Raw genomic sequence first — 21,043 nt, 5'->3', positions numbered from 1 at the left:
TTCCCGTAGGAATCTGATAGCTTGCGGTGCCTGTGAGGAGGCAGAGCCATCGCTCTCTGTCACCTCCACTGCCTAGTGCTCGAGCCGCTCGAGGAGAGGTGCCAGGTGATCACTGCAGATGCTCTCTGCTCCTTCCCTTCCTCACTCGCTCTAGCTCTACCGCTGTCTCTGTGCAGGAAGGGCGGTGGCGGTGGGGGTGCTGAGCTGGAGCTGGGGGCAGGGAGGGAAGGGAGTCAGGTGCCCAGAACACGGGAGCCCAGCTGGCTCCACCCCTTCCCCGCTGACGTGCGACCTCGAAATAGACCCACACAGAGCGGGATTGGAACGGGAGTCTTTGCCGGCACTGAGTAACCTTGGAGGCGGTAAGGCAGGAGACAGCACGCCAGGCTAGCTGATGAACTGCTCTGTGGAACTGGCTACAGAAACTACACCAACGCCCCAGCGTCCTCCCTCGTGGACATCAGTGACCAGCACACGGTGGGCTCCGAGAGGAAGCCCAGAGCACCATCCGCAGGGACCCCAGAGGGACTTGTCGGTCCCAGCTAACAAGGCAGCCACTGGCAAAGGGATGGTGCTGGAGCCCTAAGAGTCTGGAAGCATCTGATCAGAGCAGGCGACGCTGTCTGTCTGCAGCAAGTGCCTGCGGCATGGACCCCAGGGTTTACTAATAACCTGGTAGGGGCAAGGCCCAGGAGGCCTCTGGCCGCTGCCTTCACAGATACACTGGGGCAGCCATTCTCTAAGGCAGTGGTTCTCAACCTTCCTAATGCCACGACCCTTTAATACAGTTCCTCATGTTGTGGTGACCCCCAATTTCATTGTTACAAATTGAACATAATTAAAGCATAGTGATTAATCACAAAATCAATATGTAATTATATATGTGTTTTCCGATGGTCTTAGGCGACCCCTGTGAAAGGGTTGTTCGACCCCCAAAGGGGGTTCGACCCGCAGGTTGAGAACTGCTGCTCTAAGGGAAGCCAGGCCGACAGGACCATTTACGCCTGCGAGGGGTCCTCTAGGGGATCCTCCTCAGAACTGGTCCAAACGCAGATTCCTGGCCCTGCAGCCTTAGGTTCTGCTCCATGGGGCCTGGGGTGAGACCCAGGAATCTCTACTTTTTAAAAAAATATATTTTTATTGATTTTTTACAGAGAGGAAGGGAGAGGGATAGAGAGTTTAAAACATCGATGAGAGAGAAACATCAATAGCTGCCTCCTGCACACCCCCCACTAGGGATGTGCCCGCAACCCAGGTACATGCCCTTGACCGGAATCGAACCCGGGACCCTTCAGCACAGGCTGATGCTCTATCCACTGAGCCAAACCGGTTAGGGCAGGAATCTCTACTTTTAACCAGAGCCTGAAGGTGTTCTCATGCCAGTTGGTCCTGGAACCAAACTCTGAGACAGTGGAGGCTCCTACTCCTGACCTGGGGGAAGGGCAAGAGCGGGCCGGGCTCCTGAGGCCGGTTACCTGCCCGCATTGGTGAGGAGGAAGGTGCCAGAACTGCTTGGATGCCCCAGGTTGTGTGTGTGTGTATGTCCTCCAGCCCTGGGCAGCACCCAGCACCTGGCCCAGCAGCCTCTTCCCTGATCTTGTCACGGTTTCCAGAGAACGTCTCAATCGCACCTACAGGAAGTTCTTCCCCTGGCAAACCCGCTACGCCCTGCCGCGGCCTGTGCCCTGGGCTCACACTTGCCACAGAGCATCTGCTCAGCAACCCCCCCCCCTCCCCCCCCCGCACTTGCAGGCTTATTAAAATGGACCTTGGTCCATTCTCAGCTAATCTACCCGGCATCCGGAGCTCATGCTAATTAATCAGCAATTAGTCATTAATATGCGCCCTAATTGCTCATCTCCGGCCTCATGCCCATCATGCCCGTGCCCCAGGCACCTTTCTGCGGCTCCTGTAGGCCCTCGGGGGTTCTCCGCTCAGCCGTGCCCTCGGGGCCAGCCTGCAGACTGGAGAACGTGCCCACAGACACTTTTATCCTCTGCACGGTCTGCGAGGCAGGCTGCCGGCTAGGAAGCCAGCCCCACGGAGGGGCACGGTTATTACTTTGGAATGAGTGCTTTATTTAATTAAACAATTATTGCCGAGGCCCTGGGGCACCATCCAGAAAGACAGCAGATTCCGCTTCTAACAGACACCCTGGAAGGCAGAGCGCGCTGCCTTCGGGGAGAGGCGCAGCCCACGGAGCTGCAGGGCCCTCGCCAGGACCCTGCACTCATCCACGGAAGCTGAGCATCAGAGACACGGAGCCGGGGGAGGAAATGGGTTTGGCATCGTTTTCATTCTAGTTAGCACAAAATATTTAAGGACATTCCAGATGACTTAGAACTATGAGGAGGCTGCTGGATTCTTTAGACCACAGTTTTCCCCTGCATTTTGGGGAAAATAAAGCAAAAAAAACCAAAACCAAAAACAAAAACAAAAAGGGTGGGTGGGTGGAGGGGAGCAGGGGATCTGAAATCAATGACCAGGACATTTCCTTATAGAATACAAAGCCATTTTTAGCTCCTGGCCCAGAAATGGGAGGTGTGGATGCGGAGGGCCGCAGAGCGGAGACGGCCTGGTGGCAGCGCGGCAGGAGTTCGCCTGGAGCAGCTTCCGAGGGGCAAAGACTGAACACACACGGGTCAACGACCAGGAGCACCAGGCTTGCACCCCGACGGGGCGACTCCCTGATAGGGAAGGCTCGAGCCTCAAGCTCCGAGCTGCCTGGACCGGGGTGATGTGCGATAAAAACGGTCCCAGAAAAGTGCAGCGCAGAAGGTCCCCGCAGGGATGAGGCTCCCCACGGAGACGGGTTTGGAAGCTTCCCAACAAGCTGGCCTGTGCAGGAGCGTAGGCCGTGGGCATGTCCTTAGGCTCCACGGAGCCTCCAGCCCGGGCGTGTGTCCCCAGCGCTCTCTTGCCGGTGGGCTGCCCACGATGCCTATTTCTGCCGGAACTGGGGCTCAGGTTTCTGCACCTTTGTGCATGAACACGTGGATGCCTCTCTAGACAAGAGCCGGGCTTCTGAACGTCCAATTTATAAAGGCTCCGTTTTCACAGAGTAACATTTTAAACGCACGCATGAGGGGAACTAAGTGCTGAAGAGGAACCCGTGGCGAGCCCTGCAGTAAAGTAACGACTCATTTTGTAACCAATCATCGCCACCCCCTGGTTTGCTTTATGCATTTGGATATTCATATACTGGGGTTTATTAAGCGTCGCTGAGTAAGGCTGAGTATGCTTGGGGCAGCGGTAAGGTTATGGCACAAGGAGAAAGGGTGAGAAACCAGACAAGTCAAACGGACCTCTTCCCACGTGCCCAGAAACAAAGCCGGCTTGCTCGGGCGAGTGGTATTTGCAAGATGTACTCATTACTTTCCAGACCACGGAGACGGAGATGGGGCAGGGGGGCACTTACACTGCCATTGTGGGGACGGGGTCTGGGGCAAAATTCAAGAGCCAGAACCACGTTCCCTTTACTCAGCAGGACCTCGACTAAGCCCAAAGGGCAGCATCTGAGGCCTGCGGGAGGGGCGGGGGATTGTCCAGCAGAAACCACGCCCACGGGCTAGTGATCCAGGTTCCCATGACCTGGTGTCTTTACTGGGAGCGTGGAGAAAGGGGTGCCGGGGGTTGAGTATCGTCCTCTAAGCTGGGGTGGCAGGTACCGACCATGGCAGAGAACAACTCTCTCACTGAGCTGGAGGGAGTGGGCCAAACACCCAAAGGCACCCAGATGGTGGTACTGGGGCTCAGGGAGGTGCAACCCCACCTCCTGGGAAATGGGGGGCTGGTCCAGAGCAATGCTGGGCAACAGCGGGGCGGGCACCGGGGAAGGCTGGCGGCGGTGCCCAGACCGAGCAGCGGCAGTGGGGTGATGAGATAGTGGGGACTCACGAGGTCCCTTGGTGACTGTGCTAGACAAAGCACGGCGCTGGGGTGAGTGACAGAGTAATCGGGATTCATCTAGAAAGGCTGGGGCTGGGGCTGGGAAGCACACCAAGCCACAAGGAGCCACAGACAGCTCCACAGGAAAAAAAAAAAAAAGACAGAAAGAAAAACACCGGCCTGTCCCTGTATTATTGATTTTCTTGAAAAAGAAAGAGACCAGCTAATCCTTTAACGTCAGTCATTTCAATCTGAGTGCTGATCGCTGCTTGAAGTTCAAGTTCACTCAACATCAGAGTGGACTGTTTGGGTAGTGGGTTCACGCATTTTGGGGTGTGGGCAGAAATTCATTCTTCCTTGAGACCCGGGATCATGAGATGAAAGCAGAGGGTCAGCAACTGAGGGGCTGTACACGGGGACAGGGGTCCCCCCAGAGGTCACGCCCACACAGGCCAGAGGAGCTGGTGGAAGACACCGCAGACCACGCTCCTGGGGTTGGCCAGGCAGGGGCGTGGCCAGGAGAGCCGCTCTGCTTGCCGCACTTACAGTGGCCGCCCAGCGTGACTGGCATCTTCCCATGGGCAAGTGGGGAGAAGAGTGAGAGGCAAGACCACACTGCCCTTTCCGGAGCCTCCAGAACTGAACGAGGAGGAGCTGACAAGAAGTGCATTGTGGGAGGAAAAATGAAAGGGAAAGACACAAGGTGGGCCTCCCTGGTAGGTCCCCGAACAGGCACCCTCCTCTGAAGGAGGTGCTCGGATGCCCCAGCCCCTGTGAGCAAATCTCCTCTCGGCTTGCTTCATATTTGGGGGTGGGGGGTGCCAGCCAGAGAGGGAAGCTGCCACCGGCCGTTCCCTGAGCGAAGACCCTGCTCTGTTTCCAGACTCAGCCACCCCACCAGACGCCCCCACGAGGACAGCTCACTGTCCTGCCAGTCCTGCTAGCCTCCAGTGGGGGGCACCCTTCCTAGCTCACGGGGCTTCATCCCACTCCAGGTCCCCGACACCGTGCACACGCGGGCAGCACTGATGCCGTATCCTGCTGGAGTCGTGCTCTGGGGCGCCTGCCCCTGCAGGTGTACAGCAGTGTCCCCGAGCCTCCACGTCCTGTGAAGTCACTGCGGTTGCTGAAACCTGCTCCACACCAACCTCCCTCCTCACTGGTCCTGAGGCCTCTAGGCCACCTCCTGCCCCATAACTGGTAAGAATACGTATTCAAGTGATGGCAGCGGTGACCCACTTATTAGCAGATGTCACAGCCCCAGGGCACGGCGGCGATGCTGAAAGAACAGAGGGAGACATGGCAGGGAGGGACACGTCCTTGGGAAGGCGCCTTCTATTCCAACGCCGCTTCACTATCTAGGAGCCGAGCGAGGGGCGGCCGGAGCGACAGCTAATCAATCCGGTGACGCGCAGGATGTGCGGACACGGATCACTGCACAGACACCTTCCTCGGGCAGCGTCGCCCCAGCCCTCCACAAACGTCAAGCGCCAAGGGCTGAGGCCCAGGCGCGACTGGCCCCCTCCTCCCTGGGCCTGGCAGCGGGGCTGCCCTACTAGCTGAGCAGGTCTGTCACCCGGGTCACCCGGGCCAGAGGATGTGGCTGAGAGGCCGAGGAGCAGGGCCCCAGGCTCTGCCTCAGCTCTGTGGCCCTGGGGGAAGTCACAGCCTCCAAGACTCAGCTTTTTTTTTTCCTGCTGTAAAATGGGGGTAAGATGTCACGGACCTTACTGCGTGGCCCGAGGACCAAATCAGAAATGAGAAGGTAGCTGGCAACATGCTATGCCAATGCAAGACAAACCCCAGCAAGAAGGACCAGTCACGGCCCGGCACACCACTGCCCGGGGTGCACTGCTCCTTAGAGCCCCCTAAAGGATGTGTCCCCCTCAGACAGTACTGTTTTAGGAAAAAACCAGTTGGTTTGAAAAAGCGGGCTGCACACTGGTTTAAGTGCTGCAGATGGTCAGTGGCAAGTGTTGCCGAGTAAGAAGGACCCAAGAGGGAATCAGAGGACACACCTCCTGGAAGAGAAAGAGAACACAGAATTCTCAGGGAAGGCCCGGGGGACCCTTCTGATGTTACCTTGAGCCGGTTCCCAGACTCTCTGCTCTAGGAAGAGAGAGTCCAGCAGGCAGAACTCCCCCTCGGCCCCCAACACACACCTGCTTCTTCAGGGGCATTTCCGGAGGGAGTCTGGGGAGAACCCCTCTGTCCGGCAGAGGGTAGCGGGTCACAGGCCGGACACCTGCATCTCTCTCCCCGGTCGCCCATGCCCTGGAGGTGGCTCTCACAGCTCCTGCGTTCAAGGCAGGGTGGCAAGCCAGGGTGACCTTGCCCTGTTCCAAGGCAGCCATGAGGGCCCCCCCCTCAATACCGCCCGTGTGCGGCCGAGTCTCCAGCCGGGATGAGCTCCCTTCTGCCATCTGTGTTCCCAGCTCTGCTCGGCCCGTGCCTGCTGGGCTGCCGGTGACCCAGCAGCCCCTGTCCACCTGTGAATGGCGGTTGCCGCTCCTGTGACTGGCCAGGAGCCTTCACCACTTGGGGAGTCCCACTGTCCCCCCAGGCTTCCCTCTGACACTGCAAAGGAGGAGGCAGTGACGGGGCCCAGGCCCTGGGCAGAGGAGGTGAAGAGCAGGCTGGGAAGCACTGTGGGTATGAGGAAGCGAAACAGGAACACTTGGCCGTGCCCTTGACTCTCGGTGACTGCGACCCATGTTCTGGTTCCCGGGCACTGGGGACAGTCTGAGCCTGGACTGGACTGATTTACGTAGCATCCTAGCACTTCACCATGGTCCCTGGCGCCTGCTCACTGTAGAGGAAGGAATGAAATGCTAAATTCTGGCTTTGTTTGCTACCAAAGCCGCAGAAGCTCTGCAGAAAGCATCCCAAGATATCCCAGCCCGGAGGCAAGGTTGCAGGTTTGAAAGAGCACTTCGCTAGTTGATCCTTCAAAGGAGCAGGAGGGGCGGCGGGTGGGGTCGTGAGACGCCGAGGCCTGAAAGTAGGTCCTGATGTCAGTTCTCATGGGTCCTCATAACAGGGCTGGGTCGCTGCTGGCTCCAGCTGCGGCCACTTGCTGGGGCACCCTGGGGACCCCCACATCCAAGCACCCTGTGATGCAGCCCTTCCGAGGAGGGAGAGGGAGAAACCGATTCACGTCGGCTGCTCTGCACTCACAGGACGTGGGTGGGGTCGCCAGGTGCGTGAGGGGAGGAGGAATTTTCCATTCGTTAAGGTCAAGGGCTTGGAGAGGGGACCGGGAGCTGCTGGGAGAGAAAGCTCCCTCCCTGTGTGTGGTCCTGACGCTGCACACGGAGTTAATATCCCCAATATTCTCATTCTGCGTGTGCACCGCAGCAGGCTCTGAAAATTAAACCGCAAAATGAGAGCCTGTACCTTTATCCCCCAGAACATACTGTCCCGGAATAGCAATGAAGGAGTGGTCATCAGGAGGCCCTTTCAAACACGCAGGCCCAGACAGGTGCACCTTCTGCCCAGGACAGAGAGAGGGCTGTGCCGGGGTCGGAAGGGCGCTTTCAGTCCGCTCGCTGCCTTGCCCGACACTTGGGTGAAGCCTGGCTGGCAGCAAAGTCAGAAACGGCTGGTAGAGAGGGGCACAGAGAGGGGCACGGGAGCCTTCAGAAGGGAAGGACAACCTTCTGAACAAGGGTGATTGGGGAGCAAGGGGAAGGACGACCTTGGTCCCCCATGACCTAAAGAGGCCGCTGGGGAAGATGCCATCATCACGAGCAACAGAGAGCCCAGGACTCAGGAAGGAACCCACACCTGCCGACCCCTTCTCCACTCGCTTTGCCCCTCCCGCCTCAGAAAAAGGGACGCAGAGCACCCAGTACCTAGGGCCAGGAGACACTGTCCTGCAGCAGCCAGGGACCTGGGAGCCACATGCAAAGCTGTGAGGTAACTCTGGAGACAAAGGCATGGCCCACCTGCCGTGAACTCTCCAAAGTGGGGGTGGGGGGGTAGAGCACGTCAGGACTGCAGACGTTCCAGCAGCCCCGAGCCGCCAGCAGTGGGCAGGGTGGGAGGCAGCAATAGCCCAGAGAGAACAGGCCATGTCCGCTCCCCGTCCCCCTCCTGTTTCTACAGCTTTTGCAGGCCCGGTGGCAATTAGCTGTAGGAGCTATAAGCACGTATCTGGGCGGCGAAGGCAGTAATTAATGCCCGTCTGCTTTCCTGAAGGTTCCTTCTGTTCGGTCGGAGTTATTGAGATTCGGGGAGCGAGGCTTCCAGGATGTGGAAGGTTTGCAGGAAGAAGTGCAGGAACAATCAAGTAAGACAGTGATGATGCTTCTAAATAATTCACCCGGCCAATGGCAGCAGCCAAGATTCCCAGGCTCCGTATCTCTTTTGCCGTGGGAGGGGGATGCGCCGGGCAGAGCCTGCACAGAGGCCAGCGGCCCCCTGGGAAAGACCCACCCGAGGGCTCTGCATCGCCCCTGTGCCCACGCGCTCCGTGTCTGTGTGAGCCGGCCCGTGCCAGTTAGAGATCCAGATGGGTTGCTACACTTCCTGGTACTTTTGCTAATGTTACCAATCACTGTCTGTTGCAATGCTGAGAGGCTAACAGACCTGGGCTCTCCTGGCTGCCCCACCGAGTTACTCTGCCCACCCCAAGGTGGGGAGGCAGGGAAGGGGGTAGGAGCTCAGATGCATTTCCACTAAAAGGTCAATTCCCAGCCAGAGCCGAACGTGGGAGAGAAGAAACACAGACCACGCGATGGCTCCGGAAATGCAGAGGGAAAACTTCTCTCCCAGGGTTTGGGCCACAGGACTCCTCTGGTAGGTCTCTGGGGTGGGGCTGGGGAAGGCAGGACAACACTCAGCAGCCCCCGGGGTTAACGAATTCAGACCTGAACGAACGAACGAACGACACAGCCGCAGGGCCTGCGCGAACCTTCGCCAGGACAGGCGTAATTAACTTAAGAGGCCGGCTCCCCGAATCGCTCAGCTCTCTCCAAATCAGCTAAGTGGCCACGTGTCAAACTGTGTGTCACCTAGCACACCTAAATGTGTGTCAGGGCTGAGGACCAAGAGGAAGCAGAATATTAATAGATACTGCAAAAGGCAAAGAGAAACATTTCTCAGTCCCGCCCGCAAAGCAGGCAGAGATAAATAACTGTCTGGTTTTGTATCTTATTACTTCTCCTCCCCTCCGCCCCCGCCCATGGCACAAAGCAATCAAGAAGGAGCCTGGAGATTCATCATCTTCTCTTGTCGGCGGGGGGCGGGGAGCAGGGAAGACGGGGAGCTCAGATGGCAGGGAAGGCTGGTGGCTCAGAAAAGCCTCCGGGGTCCCCCTGGAGAGCCAGTTAACATGGCTCAGTCCTGTCTGCCCGCGGGAAACCTGGGGTCCACCGTATGCTCCTGGGCTGGCCAGGACGGGGGTCAAAGCATGGACGTCTCCAGAAAAGTCGCCCTGGCACTCATTCCAACGGGGCTTTGCTAAGACTGCCCCTCAAACCCGAGCTACGTTCGCCGCCCTGGAGCTGGCAATGATCGCAATGCCAACTCCAGACCACATATGACAGAGGCTGGCCGCCAGGACACTCTGGGGCTAGAGTCTTAGTGACACGATCCACTTTCTGGCCAGGACCAAGGCCCCAGTAATGAGCAGAGTGTGGAGCCACGCAGACCTTTCTCCCGGGAGGGTTGTGCCAGAGGCTAGAGGCAGCCCACACGCCCAGGCGGGGCGGGGCCTCGGGCAGGCGCCAGGCCACTCACCAAGTAGACGCGGTAGACGTCCCCTCGGCGCAGGGGCCCCCAGCACAGGTCCGTGTCGTTGTACTTGGTGTCGGCCTCCACACCGCAGGAGTCGTTGCCAGTGGCGCTGCTGATAAAGAGAACAGTGGCTCAGAGTGGCCCTCCCTGCTTGGCTGGAAGCACACAGCAGGTCACATTATTAATCATCGGCAACCACTGAGCCCCCCACTCCCCCACAGCAGCTTTTGGTCCAATAATCTGACTTTCCACAAACCGCATATTCCTGGGTTTTAGGGCATGCATCACTCGTTCCTGTCTGACCGTCAGGACCCTCCCCCCCCGCAAGGGGACTCCCAGTCACCTTCCCGATGGGGCAGGGCAGGGGACAGCTGTGGAGTGGGTCTCTGAGGGACAGTATGCACAGCTGGCTGGGTCGCGCTGACGGATTCACTCGATGTGTGTTTCTACCCTGAAAACCCTGCCCTGACCGCCCAGAAAGCCCCTGTGGCGACACGAGGGGGGGGTGGGGGTGGGAGGGGACACTCACCAGGACACCTGCATGAGGGAGAAGGGCACGGCGGCAGCGTAGATGGCCAGGTCCCCGTACAGGTAGATGATGATGCAGAAATAGAACAGGTTGACCCCCACTGGAAGGAACAAAGTCACCGGTCAGGCAGCCACAGGGGCGTCAGCATTCTTTTTTGAGGATTCAGCTTCTACCCCTCCCATAGCTTTTGGTTCTCCTGGCTCCTATTCTCTCCCAAAAGGATGAGAAAACGACCCCAGAGCTACACTGTAATGCAGGCAGGAGACACATCTGCTCACGACTTTCACCCGAGAGGGGCTAAGTGAGGCTCCAGACAGGTGCCAGGTGAGTGAGAGGCGTGGGCTGGCTGGGGAGGAACCAGAGGCACCTTCGGGCTCGGGACAGGGTGTCTGGGGAAGGGGTGGAGGGGGAGGAGGAGAGATGTCCTGGGTGAGGCCCCTGGGCCAGGGCCCCCTTTACAGCCAAGTCCAGGCTCTAAGACAGAAGACGCTGGCAGGGAACTGAAAAGCAGAGAAGGTAACAGAAGGCCCAGCTTCTAAACTTACAATCGAGAGGGTAAAGCCCTCAATTTCCAAAGACCAATGGCCAAGCCCCAGAGGGTGGGGTGGCCAGGCGTGCGAGGAGAGGAGCTGGGAGAGGCAGCGGCAGGAGCGGTGCTCCAGGTGGGCCACTCTCCTTACGAAGCATCGCCAGGGCGGATGCTGGCTCTGGCAGGGCACACGGGGCTCTCCGTGCAGGGGCGAACCCTGGTCCCCTGACCTGCAGGAGGGGCCTGCACTCGGAGCTGGGAGTGCAGGCTCTGGTCCTGATCCCATTGGTCTCACTTCCCAAAAACCTGACCGCCTCCAACCTTGTACAGTGAGGACTCCACCGGCGCTAAACGCCGCGTGCCTCCAGCTATAAAGATGCTGAAGAAAGGTCTGGGCCCTGCAGCCCCAGGGTCACAGCCCAACAGCCAGTCTCAAACCTCCGTTCAGACTGACTGCTCATTTTGATGGTACTGATCTCAAGCGGTTGGCTTCACGGGGAACAGAAAGAAAAATGAAGTGACAGCTCCCTCCCGATGCCGGTGGCTCAGAAAAGCCTCAGGGGCCCCAGGGGAAAGCTGGGACATGCTCCTCCTGGGCTCTCTGAGGGCAGCTTTGCTCCTAGGCGTCTGGAGGGGAGGGGGCAGGGAAGACCAGGAAAAAACAGACCTTGAAAGAGCCCAGGAGCCTCAGACAGCCTCACTGTCCAAGCTCAGTGGCCCCCGTGGTCTGCCTGCCACTCACACCCAGGCTCCAAGGACAGCCCGTGCCCCAGCTTGTCTTTCTGCAGCGAGGAACTCCCCTCCCCCTCCTTCACCTGCCACAGAATCAGGGAGGAACTCCCCCCTCCCAGCCTCTCCTTCACCTGCCACAGAATCCGGGGTCAGCTCTGTTTATAAACTGCCACTGGCCCTCCCTGATCAATACATTTCATTACTAGACACAAAATGTTGGAAGATCAATGAATTTCCTGAGAGGACAGCAATGACGGAGGCCTGGCATTCCCAATGACAAGAGATGAGGCTGGTCTGATTTTGTGGGGGGTGGTGGCCTTTGGTGGGGGGTGGTAGGTGACAATCTGTAAATTGGGAATAGAGCAGAGCAGTGGTTTTCAACGGGGGGCAATTTTGTCCCGCAACCCCTACTGGGGACATGTGACAATGTCATAGCTGGGAGGTGCTGCTGGAAACGCTTCTCAGCACCCGATGCGCACAGGACAGGCCCCCTGACAAAGGGTGGTCCGGCCCGGACGGCAGCAGTGCTGAGTGGAAACCGGAGACGACGGAGAAGGCGACCTCTAAGCGGGCGCTGCTCGCACACGGATGTGCTTGTTATTCAGTTGCGGTAAACCAGGAGCCTACCGCACGGGAAGAGAAGACAAAACAAACCACAAGTTCCTAGAATTCTTAAGAAATCAGCGCGGAATACAAAACACGCAAATCAGAAAGGAGGTTTAAAAGGTAAGTGTCTGCCGTACAATGTGCTTTAAAAAAAAAATTTTTTTTATTGACTTCAGAGAGGAAAGGAGAGGGAGAGAGAGAGAGAGAAACATCAAGGATGAGAGGGAATCACTGACTGGCTGCCTCCTGCACGCCCCCCACCTGGGGATGGAGCCCACAACCCGGGTTTGTGCTCTGACCAGGAATTGAACCCTGACCTCTTGGTTCATAGGTTGACACTCAATCACTGAGCCACACTGGCTGGGCTCTACTGTGCATTTTATATCAAAAGCTTGCATCTGGAAGGATGGTTTCTGGGGGGGACATGTTTACGATCTCTTATCTTAGTCTAGTGCAGTGATGGCGAACCTATGACACTCGTGTCAGAGGTGACACGCAAACTCATTTTTTTGGTTGATTTTTCTTTGTTAAATGGCATTTAAATATATAAAATAAATATCAAAAATATAAATCTTTGTTTTACTATGGTTGCAAATATCAAAAAATTTCTATATGTGACACGGCACCGGAGTTAAGTTAGGGTTTTTCAAAATGCTGACACGCCGAGCTCAAAAGGTTCGCCATCACTAGAGACTCTAGTGAGGTGGGGAGAGGGCAGAAATGGAACAAATCGACACAGAAGTGGGTAGACAGGACCGATCTGGTTTTCATGAATCCTGGAAACCCTCTGTGAGGCTGGCACGGGGGATGGGAGCAGACGCTCGGGCCACCTTTGCCTGCTGATGACAATCTTTTGGACTAGACCCGTGGCCGGCAAACTGCGGCTCGCGAGCCACATGCAGCTCTTTGGCCCCTTGAGTGTGGCTCTTCCACAAAATACCACAAAATACCACATGCGGGCGCGCACGTACAGTGCAACTGAAACTTCGTCGCCCATGCGCACAAGTCGGTATTTTGTGGAAGAGCCACACGCAAGGGGCCAAAGAGCCGCATGTGGCTCACGAGCCGCAGTTTGCCGACCACTGGACTGGACAGTCCCATAACCCCATCAGTGGGAAAGAGAACATTCAGTGTCCTAAAAAGCAGCAAGAAGCTTCCAGTTCCTACACCCCCACCCCCACCCCAGCTCTAAGTTAGTACAGCCACGTTCAAAACGGAAAAGAACGGGTGGTGACGCTCCCCTCTGCAGCCAGGGGCTCCGGCAAAGGGGCAGAAAACCTCCCAGGGGAGCTGCAAAGGCAAGGATGTCAGATGTGTCAGACTCTAAGAAGGAAAAACGGGTCTGAGCATTAAAAAACGACACTCTTGCATAGCTCCTCTTCCAAAAGAACGAGATTTGCCACGGAGGCATAAGGGGTTTCGGTGAAACACCCAACAGGCCAGCACCCGAGCTCGGGTGGGTCCTGTCAGCTTGCAGCCAAGCCCCGGAAGGGAAGGGCAGGAGTCCTAAGCTGTGCAGTGCGCAGGTAGAGAGAGTGGGGAGAGGTTCTAAGGCGCTCAGATCCCGGACAGCAGCCCTGTGCACGGGCTCCCAGCGCCCTCTGCTGGCCACCAGGAAGAGACAGAGAACACACGCAGCGAAGCCTCTACACAGAAGAGTCCAGAAGCAGAGAGACAAGTCAGAGGCAATCAAGCAAGAGGCACAACGTGACCAGCCGGCCTCCATGGGTCCCCTTCCTTGGCAGCTGCTTAGGACTCCCGACCTCTATGTTCAGCAGGAGATAAGCAGCCGCCTCTCTATTCCTAACACCGATGCCCGAGGAGGAATCCAAGGAAACCACCTGAAGCCGCCCAGGTCTCTCGGCGGCTGGCTGCTCAGAGCACTGGGAGCGGGTCAGCAATCCGCTCCTCCCATCGCCGCCCCGTCCCACTGTCCAGGTGGGACCCTCATTCCAAGCGCCCGGGTCAGTAGGAAGTGCGAGCCCTCCCGCTCCCTCGCCACCTTGGAAGTAACGTGTACCTTTACTGAAGAACATGGAGGCCATCTGTCCCATTTCCACGCGGTCTGTGATTTCAAAAAGGTTCGGAGAGCCGCGTCTCTCTGTGGAGCCAGAGGACAAGGAAGAGGAGGAGGTCGGTTCACTTGGCTTCTAGAAGGGGCTACCGAGCTCAGAACTCTCCAGAATAATACAATCCCCGCGTTTTAAACTCTTGAGGAAACTTTTCCTAATGCTTATGGTAAAAACTTTCTAGAAAGGGACCTCAGGGATGCTGGTCGTCAGAAGGGGACGCTTAGCCCTTTCTCGGCCAGAGCAGGGATCTGACTCTCGGGCATGTGCAGTGCGAGTGTGTGTGTGTGTGTGTGTGTGAGTGTGAGTGTGTGTGTGTAAGTGTGTGTGTATGTGTGTGTGTGTATGAGTGTGTGTGTGTGAGTGTGAGTGTATGTGTGTGTGTGTGTGTGTGTGGTGGGACGGGAGGAAGGAGAGAACTCGGAGACCCTAGATTTACTGGCACTGAAACAGGTATTTCATTATTCCCACAACGGCAGCCGAGGTGGGAAGCTGGGGTGCCCAGGTTAGGCAACTTGCCCAAGCTGCAAGCGTTACTAAGTGCTGAGCCTGCAGGGGAAGCCTGGGTCCTGGACTCCTTACTCTACCACGGAGCCTTCCCAGGAGCCACCTGCAGGCGAGAAGGGCCACGGGGTCTCTGCAGAGGAAAGGGACCCTGGGGTCCCAGGGAAGCGCAGGCTGGCCAGGAACCCCAAGACTTACGCACAGACAGGATGGGCCGTTTCTCTGCCCGCTCGTAGCTGTCCTGGACGAGACTGTCACTGTCAGAGGCGGCGGAGGAGCTGTCGTCTTCTTCCTAGGACAAGGCGTGGCAGGGAGGGGAACAAGCACAGGAAAGGGGGTCCATTATGGCAGGAAACCCCGTGACAACGGAGCACCGCCTCCTTTGTTATTTCTTTCTGGAAGGTATCTGATTGGGAAGCTCTCGACACGTCCACTTGGTCACATTAGAAGGCGCAGGCACACTCGGACCTCGGGTCCAAGGCCACGGCACAGACCCTGGTGCAGAAGCTCAGCGGGACTGAGCTGGGTCAAGGTGGGGCAGGAGGGACCCGGGAGGCAAACTGGAAAGAGCAGAGGCTGCAGGCGTTCTGTGAGCTTAGGTGGCTGCTAAGCTCTTGCTTGGGGCAGGGTCCCTAGAAGCGCTGTGGACGCGGGTCCTCCGCGCATCGGGAGGGAAAGGACTCGCCAACGAGTGGCACACAAGCGGACTAGGGCAACGGGCCCACCTGGTGGTTCTCCATCCTCTTCCAGTGGAGCTGCGCGTTGGCTGCGGCCATGGCCTCCACCACAAAGGTCGTCGTCACAAAGCTGCAGGGGAAGGCCACGCGTGAATCGCCACAGGCAGGCAGGAGGGTTAGAGGAGGAACAAAGAAAAAGGAGGAGTCATTTCAAAGACCTGAGTGGACTAACAACCTGGCTAGATTGAAGCCCTGTCCCTCCTTGGAGCTGTTTCCTGGGAAACTCTCACAATGGGTCTGCCCTGATCAGGAGCGTGTGTGTGTGTGTGTGTGTGTGTGTGTGTGTGTGTGTACACGGGCTGCCTCGTGTGCTTGCCTCGATGTCCCCGTCCCCATGTAAAAGGTGTTTCGGATGCACGGGAGAGGCGACACAGGGCCATGCAGTACCGCACACCAAAAGGGGCCTGTTGGGGGCAGGGGTGGGAGGACAGACCCCACCTGGTGCTCTAGGTCAGGAGGAGGAGGCAGGTTCATGGGCCCGCAAGGTGCCGGGAAGGGCAGAGGCAGCCTCCACTCTCCTTGCTGGGACACGGGCACGCGGTCAAGTCCCAATGACACGCTGATGACGGAGCACAGGCAGGATAATGGAAAAGGATCACTTGGCTCTGGAACCTGTCCTCGCCGCCCTTTTGGGGGTGGCGTATTTTCACTTTCCTAATAACCTGGCTAATATGAAAATAAGCTTGCATTTTTATGGCTTCCATCAAAAGGGAGGCAAGGAGGCGGCACCAGACATTTGCTGAGAAGTCAGACTACAGTGACAAATCACCCTTTCTCTTCCTCGTAAAGAAACCGGAGAGGCCGAGACGACAGCTGGGACGCACGGATGCTTCTGTCGGCAGGAGGCACAGGGGAGGCGGCCTTCCCGCCACAGACCTGAGGGAGGGCTCTGTCCCTGCCACCACCACCTGGACAGCACGGCTCTGCCGCTGGACTTGACCCGGAGCCCTCTGAGGGCTGTCACTTGCACTAGGCAGACTCCTCAGCCCAGCAGCCAGGTGGCAGGTGCGACAGGAGTTAAATCCATATCCACTCCGGGTTGGGGGCGGGCAGCCAGCTCAGCATCTCCTAGGACGATTTCTCATTATCCTGCCTAAGTGACCATTTTAAGGCTTTAGATTTTCCCTTCTTTTTGGAAGTAAAACTAAAATCAATCTTAATTAAGGCGTGAAGAGGCTTCTCACGGTTGCACAAAGCCAACTCATTGATCATGTTCAAATATAAATGGGGTGAGCAAGGCGGGGGGCATGGTGGCCCCTACCCGGGGCCCCCAATAACCACTCCCCACTCAGACGGCTGCCGGTGCTGAAGGGCCTTTAGAGGGGACAGCAGAGTCACAGAAGGACAAGGACTTTAGGGCTCTTGGCTGCCAAGGCTCACAGTACGTCATTATGAGCCAATAGCACCAAGGTTGGCCCCCAAACCGCCCTAAGGAAAATGCATGAACGGACTGAAGAACTCGGGCATTCTCCTACCCCCCTGAGCCTCTTCAAGGTCTCAGTCGGCTCCAACTACCCCTGTTCCGTTCTTCCACTCCTCTCTCCTGCCATCTGCTTAAATGCCGCCTCCGTGACCCCTGAGCACCGACCTGAAACTGTGATCACCCGCCCTCCCCCGCTATGTTTGTGGGGTTTTGTCTCATTGTTACTACATCACCTTCTAACTGACTCTGCGGCTTACTTATTTGTTATCTTACTCCTCACTGCCTGACTCCCACCAAAAAGGAGAGTGCAGGGCAGGGCTCTGTGCTGCTCAGTGGGGTACCAGCACCTGAACACCGCGGGGTGTCACCTCTCCCGGGTGTTGACAGGTGGTGCCTCCCGACGCTTTTTTAGAGTTTGTGGATTCCCACCCGGGAGAGAGGGCTTCGTCCTGAATCCCTCACCAGCCTGGGCACTGGCTAACTGGCGTCAGACCTGCCTGCCTGCATCCCCGACGTGGCTCCGGGAGCAGGACCCTGGAGAGCTGAGAGGCGCTGGCCTGGGTGCTGCCGGGCATGAGGCAGGTGAGGGCAACACCCGGCTACGCGAGTGCCATGTTTACCACTTACTACTCCATGAACTATCTGAAGCAAATTCTAAATTCCAAACCTATTTCCCCGGCACCTTCAACAACTGTCAGATTCTCTTCCTGTGGCTCGGTGGTATTTCCTCAAGAATGTACACGAGGGGAGGCACCCCGGCCGGAGAAAAACCACGTGAGACATTCCAGTCTCCCGTTTTAGCTGGTCAGGGCTGTGCAACGCTCCACTAGCACGAGGCACTGGAGACCTTTGTATCCACCCCCCCACCACCTCCGGCCACCTTGGTGAAGACTCATCACCGACATCTTCCTGCCCCCAAGGATGTTTCCCCACCTCCCTGCGCTTCCTGGGCAGGCTGCTCAGCTTTGCCCCAGCCCCCAGCCCCCAGCCCTGAGCCCCGAGTGACAGCCTCTTACCTCATGAAGCCCAAGAACACCAGCAGGAACAGGCTGACAAGCCACCCAGCAGAGGCAAAGGCCTTGGGCATGGTGAGCGCGCCGGTGCCCACGATGAGGTTGAACATGTACACCAGTCCAACCTGGGACACACAGAAGCCACAGTCAAGCCCAGGCATTAACTAACCTCTCCCCCCAGTGGTACCCAAGGACGGCCCAGGGGCAGCAAGACCTCCACGGCCAGGAGGCCCGCCTCCAGACAGGGAGGCAGGGAAGGAGGAGCATTCCACCCAGGTGCTCACCAGGCCTGCCCTGCACCCGGATGTTGGGGACCAGACCCCAACACTTGGATGACTGAAGCCCCACATCCCATGGATCCTTTCTAATGTCTCCGATGATCAGTTTTTTAAAAAAATATATTTTATTGATTTTTTTACAGAGAGGAAGGGAGAGGAATAGAGAATTAGAAACATCGATGAGAGAGAAACATCAATCAGCTGCCTCCTGCACACCCCCTACTGGGGATGTGCCCGCAACTGAGGTACATGCCCTTGACCAGAATCGAACCTGGGACCCTTCAGTTCGCAGGTTGACACTCTATCCACTGAGCCAAACCGGTTAGGGCTGATCAGTTTTATGCTCCATTTCTGCCGCCACCACCCCACCTCTTGTCATTTCATTCCTCAGAGCTGCGTCACAGATGTTAGCTCTTTGCCCAACCAGACCGTGGTCTCCCATTTTTCCTAGCTCGCCGGGCACGTGGCCCAGGCCTCCTCCCCACCCATTCTGCCATCGTCCTTCGGGACCCCGACATTCCTGCTGCTTCCCCTTCCCTGTCTTCCTCCCCACATGAACTTCAGGAATTTTTTTAAAAAGTTGAGAATTCACATGCCATGAAATCCATCCCTTTAAAGCACACAGTTCAGTGGTTTTCAGTATATTCATGAGGTTGTGCAACCAGCATCACCATCTAATTCCACCTCATCTCCCCAAAAAGGAACCAACCCTGTGCCCACCTGCAGCCGCTCCCCATTCCTGCTAGTCCCTGGCCACCAAGCTCAGTACAATTGCAGGGTCACCGACTTCAGGGTTTAAACTCAACTCTAATTCACGCCAACCCGACTCCAGCTCCGTTAATTACAATTATTCCGCACGCCTGAGGCCTGGCACACAGCCTCAAGACAGGAGTCCTCAGCGGGGCTGCGGGCACTCGCTCAGGTCCTCTCGGACACGAGGCTGACAGTTTCATTGGTTTGAAGCATCATTATCTTAATGTGATCTCATGGACAGAGCCCAGAAGGATGAGAAGTTTGGCTCGTCTTCCACAACGCCCGATTGGGTCACACACTACTGCCAGGTGACACCCTGCTGGGAGCCCTGGCCTGGGGGGGGCGGGGGGGGGACGACTTGCGAGAACCCGAGGGTGGCAACCGGGTGAGAAACCGGACACACAGCCCACCTGGCCTTCAAAACAGGAAGTTGCCAGAGCTGGCTTTTCACAAGCAACTGAGTGTCCATGACACACTAATTTGCCCTTTTTTTAAATTTTATTTTATTGATATTTTACAGAGAGGAAGGGAGAGAGATAGAGAGTTAGAAACATCGATCAGCTGCCTCCTGCACATCTCCCACTGGGGATGTGCCCCAACCAAGGTACATGCCCTTGACCGAAATCGAACCTGGGACCTTTCAGTCCCCAGGCTGACGCTCTATCCACTGAGCCAAACCGGTTTCGGCTAATTTGTCCTTTTGTTGGCTGACTCCAATCGCGCTGAGGCTGGTGTATCCCAGTGTGGGAATGAGCCCCTTAGCTAGCTCAGTTCTGCTCATTCACTCGTCTATTCAGCAACTTCCCAGAGCCTCCCATGGGCCTGGCTCTGTGCTGGGAGCTGGGGAGGACACTGAGTAAGACAGACAGGGCCCTTGACTTCATGTGGGGGGAGAGGCAACAGAACAATGATGAGCGCCTCGCAGAAGTGTCCTGAAGGAAAGAAGCAGGGCGCAGGGCACCGTGACAAAGGATCATGGGAACACTTTAACTACAGGACACTCAGGACCTGAAGGATGAGAGGGAGCCGCCCAGGCACCGGGCCAGGGAAGAACCTCCAGGTAAAGGCCTAAGGTGGGAAGGGAGGTATGGCCGAGGGGCTCTGAGGCAGGTCGGGCTGAAGCACAGCCAGGCAGTGGAACGGCGTGGGGCCCTGGTGGCCGTGACGGGGGTTCAACGTTTTGCAGGGTTTCTGGGCACTAACAGACCAGGCCCCGTTGATGACCTAACATTTGATCTCCCTGAAGCTTTGTTCTCTATCACTTTTATAAGAAGCAGCCCTTGCCCTGGCCGGTGTGGTGCAGGTGGCTGGAGCCTTGTCCGCTACACCCTTCTGTAAGGTTCGTTATCCACTGAGCCAAGATCTTGCCCTCACAGCGGATGAAGAACTATTCTCCCAGGATGATGGGGTGAAGGAGACCTCAGCAAGAAGGCATGCTCGCTCCTCATACCCTGACCACTAAGTCCTGGTAATGCCACCTCATCCTCAACACAGGCCCTCTCTCCCTACCAGCAGGAGAAGAGAATACATGCAGTAGTTGATGCAAATGCCCAGAGCAGGCGCTCAAAAACCCCCGAACACACAGGAAATGAAGGATAAAAAATAGAAAAAAGCAGCCCAGCTGGTGTTGCTCAGTGGTTGAGTGTCGTTCCATGCACCAAGAGGTCACCTGTTGATTCCTGGTCAGGGCACACGCCCAGGTTGTGGGTTCGATCCCCAGTAGGGGACGTGCAGGAGGCAACCACTGGATGTATGTTTCTCTCTCATCGATGTTTCCATCTATGCCTCTCCCTTCCTCTTTCTCGAAAATCAATAAAAACATGTTTTTTAAAAAAAGCAGAACCCACTGAGGCCTTTAGGGTTCACTGCCCTGTTGCCTGCGGGCACATGCTGACATGTGAAATGATTACATTTCAGCTGGAGGCACAAGAAAAGCGGGCATATCAAAGTTTTTTCCTTACTCAAACTCAGTCGCAGAAATGACTCAGCTCTAAGCTCTCCGATGTTCTGAGCAGCAGCAGGAACCCCAGGGACTTTGATGGACACTGTGGACCTTACCCTGCTGGTACCAAAAGGAGGATGTGTGCTGTGACACAATTGCTCAGATGAGAGGGACGCGATTCAGTTCATCCCAAGTTCAGGAAAGACGCGCCCCCCCCCCCCCCGCCCCAGCCCCGCACGTGGCCTCGGTAAAGAAGGCTCCTCCCGTGCTGCACACGGATGGCACATGCCCGGCGGAAAGA

General features: G+C 56.9%; 1 protein-coding gene across 4 annotated transcripts in view; it reads right to left on the bottom strand.

Annotated features, from left to right (window-relative positions):
- Window positions 1-21,043, bottom strand: part of TMEM104 (transmembrane protein 104) — a 40,962-nt gene that overhangs the window by 18,022 nt on the left and 1,897 nt on the right. Inside the window, exons 2-8 of one of the 4 annotated variants that reach the window (XM_070393949.1) lie at window positions 20,762-20,859; window positions 17,773-17,894; window positions 15,322-15,403; window positions 14,795-14,888; window positions 14,044-14,124; window positions 10,157-10,256; window positions 9,631-9,739 (exon numbers count right to left, since the gene is read on the bottom strand). In XM_070393949.1, coding sequence (XP_070250050.1) covers window positions 9,631-9,739; window positions 10,157-10,256; window positions 14,044-14,124; window positions 14,795-14,888; window positions 15,322-15,403; window positions 17,773-17,879 — 573 coding nt within the window. In that variant the 5' untranslated portion in view covers window positions 17,880-17,894; window positions 20,762-20,859. Of the gene's footprint in view, window positions 1-9,630; window positions 9,740-10,156; window positions 10,257-14,043; window positions 14,125-14,794; window positions 14,889-15,321; window positions 15,404-17,772; window positions 17,895-20,761; window positions 20,863-21,043 lie in introns of those variants that run through there. The other 3 variants (XM_070393948.1, XM_070393946.1, XM_070393947.1) reach the window with 3 other exon arrangements.

This window comes from Myotis yumanensis, unplaced genomic scaffold, assembly GCF_028538775.1.
Source record: "Myotis yumanensis isolate MYYU_CA2020_CCGP unplaced genomic scaffold, mMyoYum1.0.hap1 SCAF_16, whole genome shotgun sequence".
Lineage (NCBI taxonomy): Eukaryota > Metazoa > Chordata > Mammalia > Chiroptera > Vespertilionidae > Myotis > Myotis yumanensis.
This window is presented reverse-complemented; position numbering and strand designations above follow the sequence as displayed.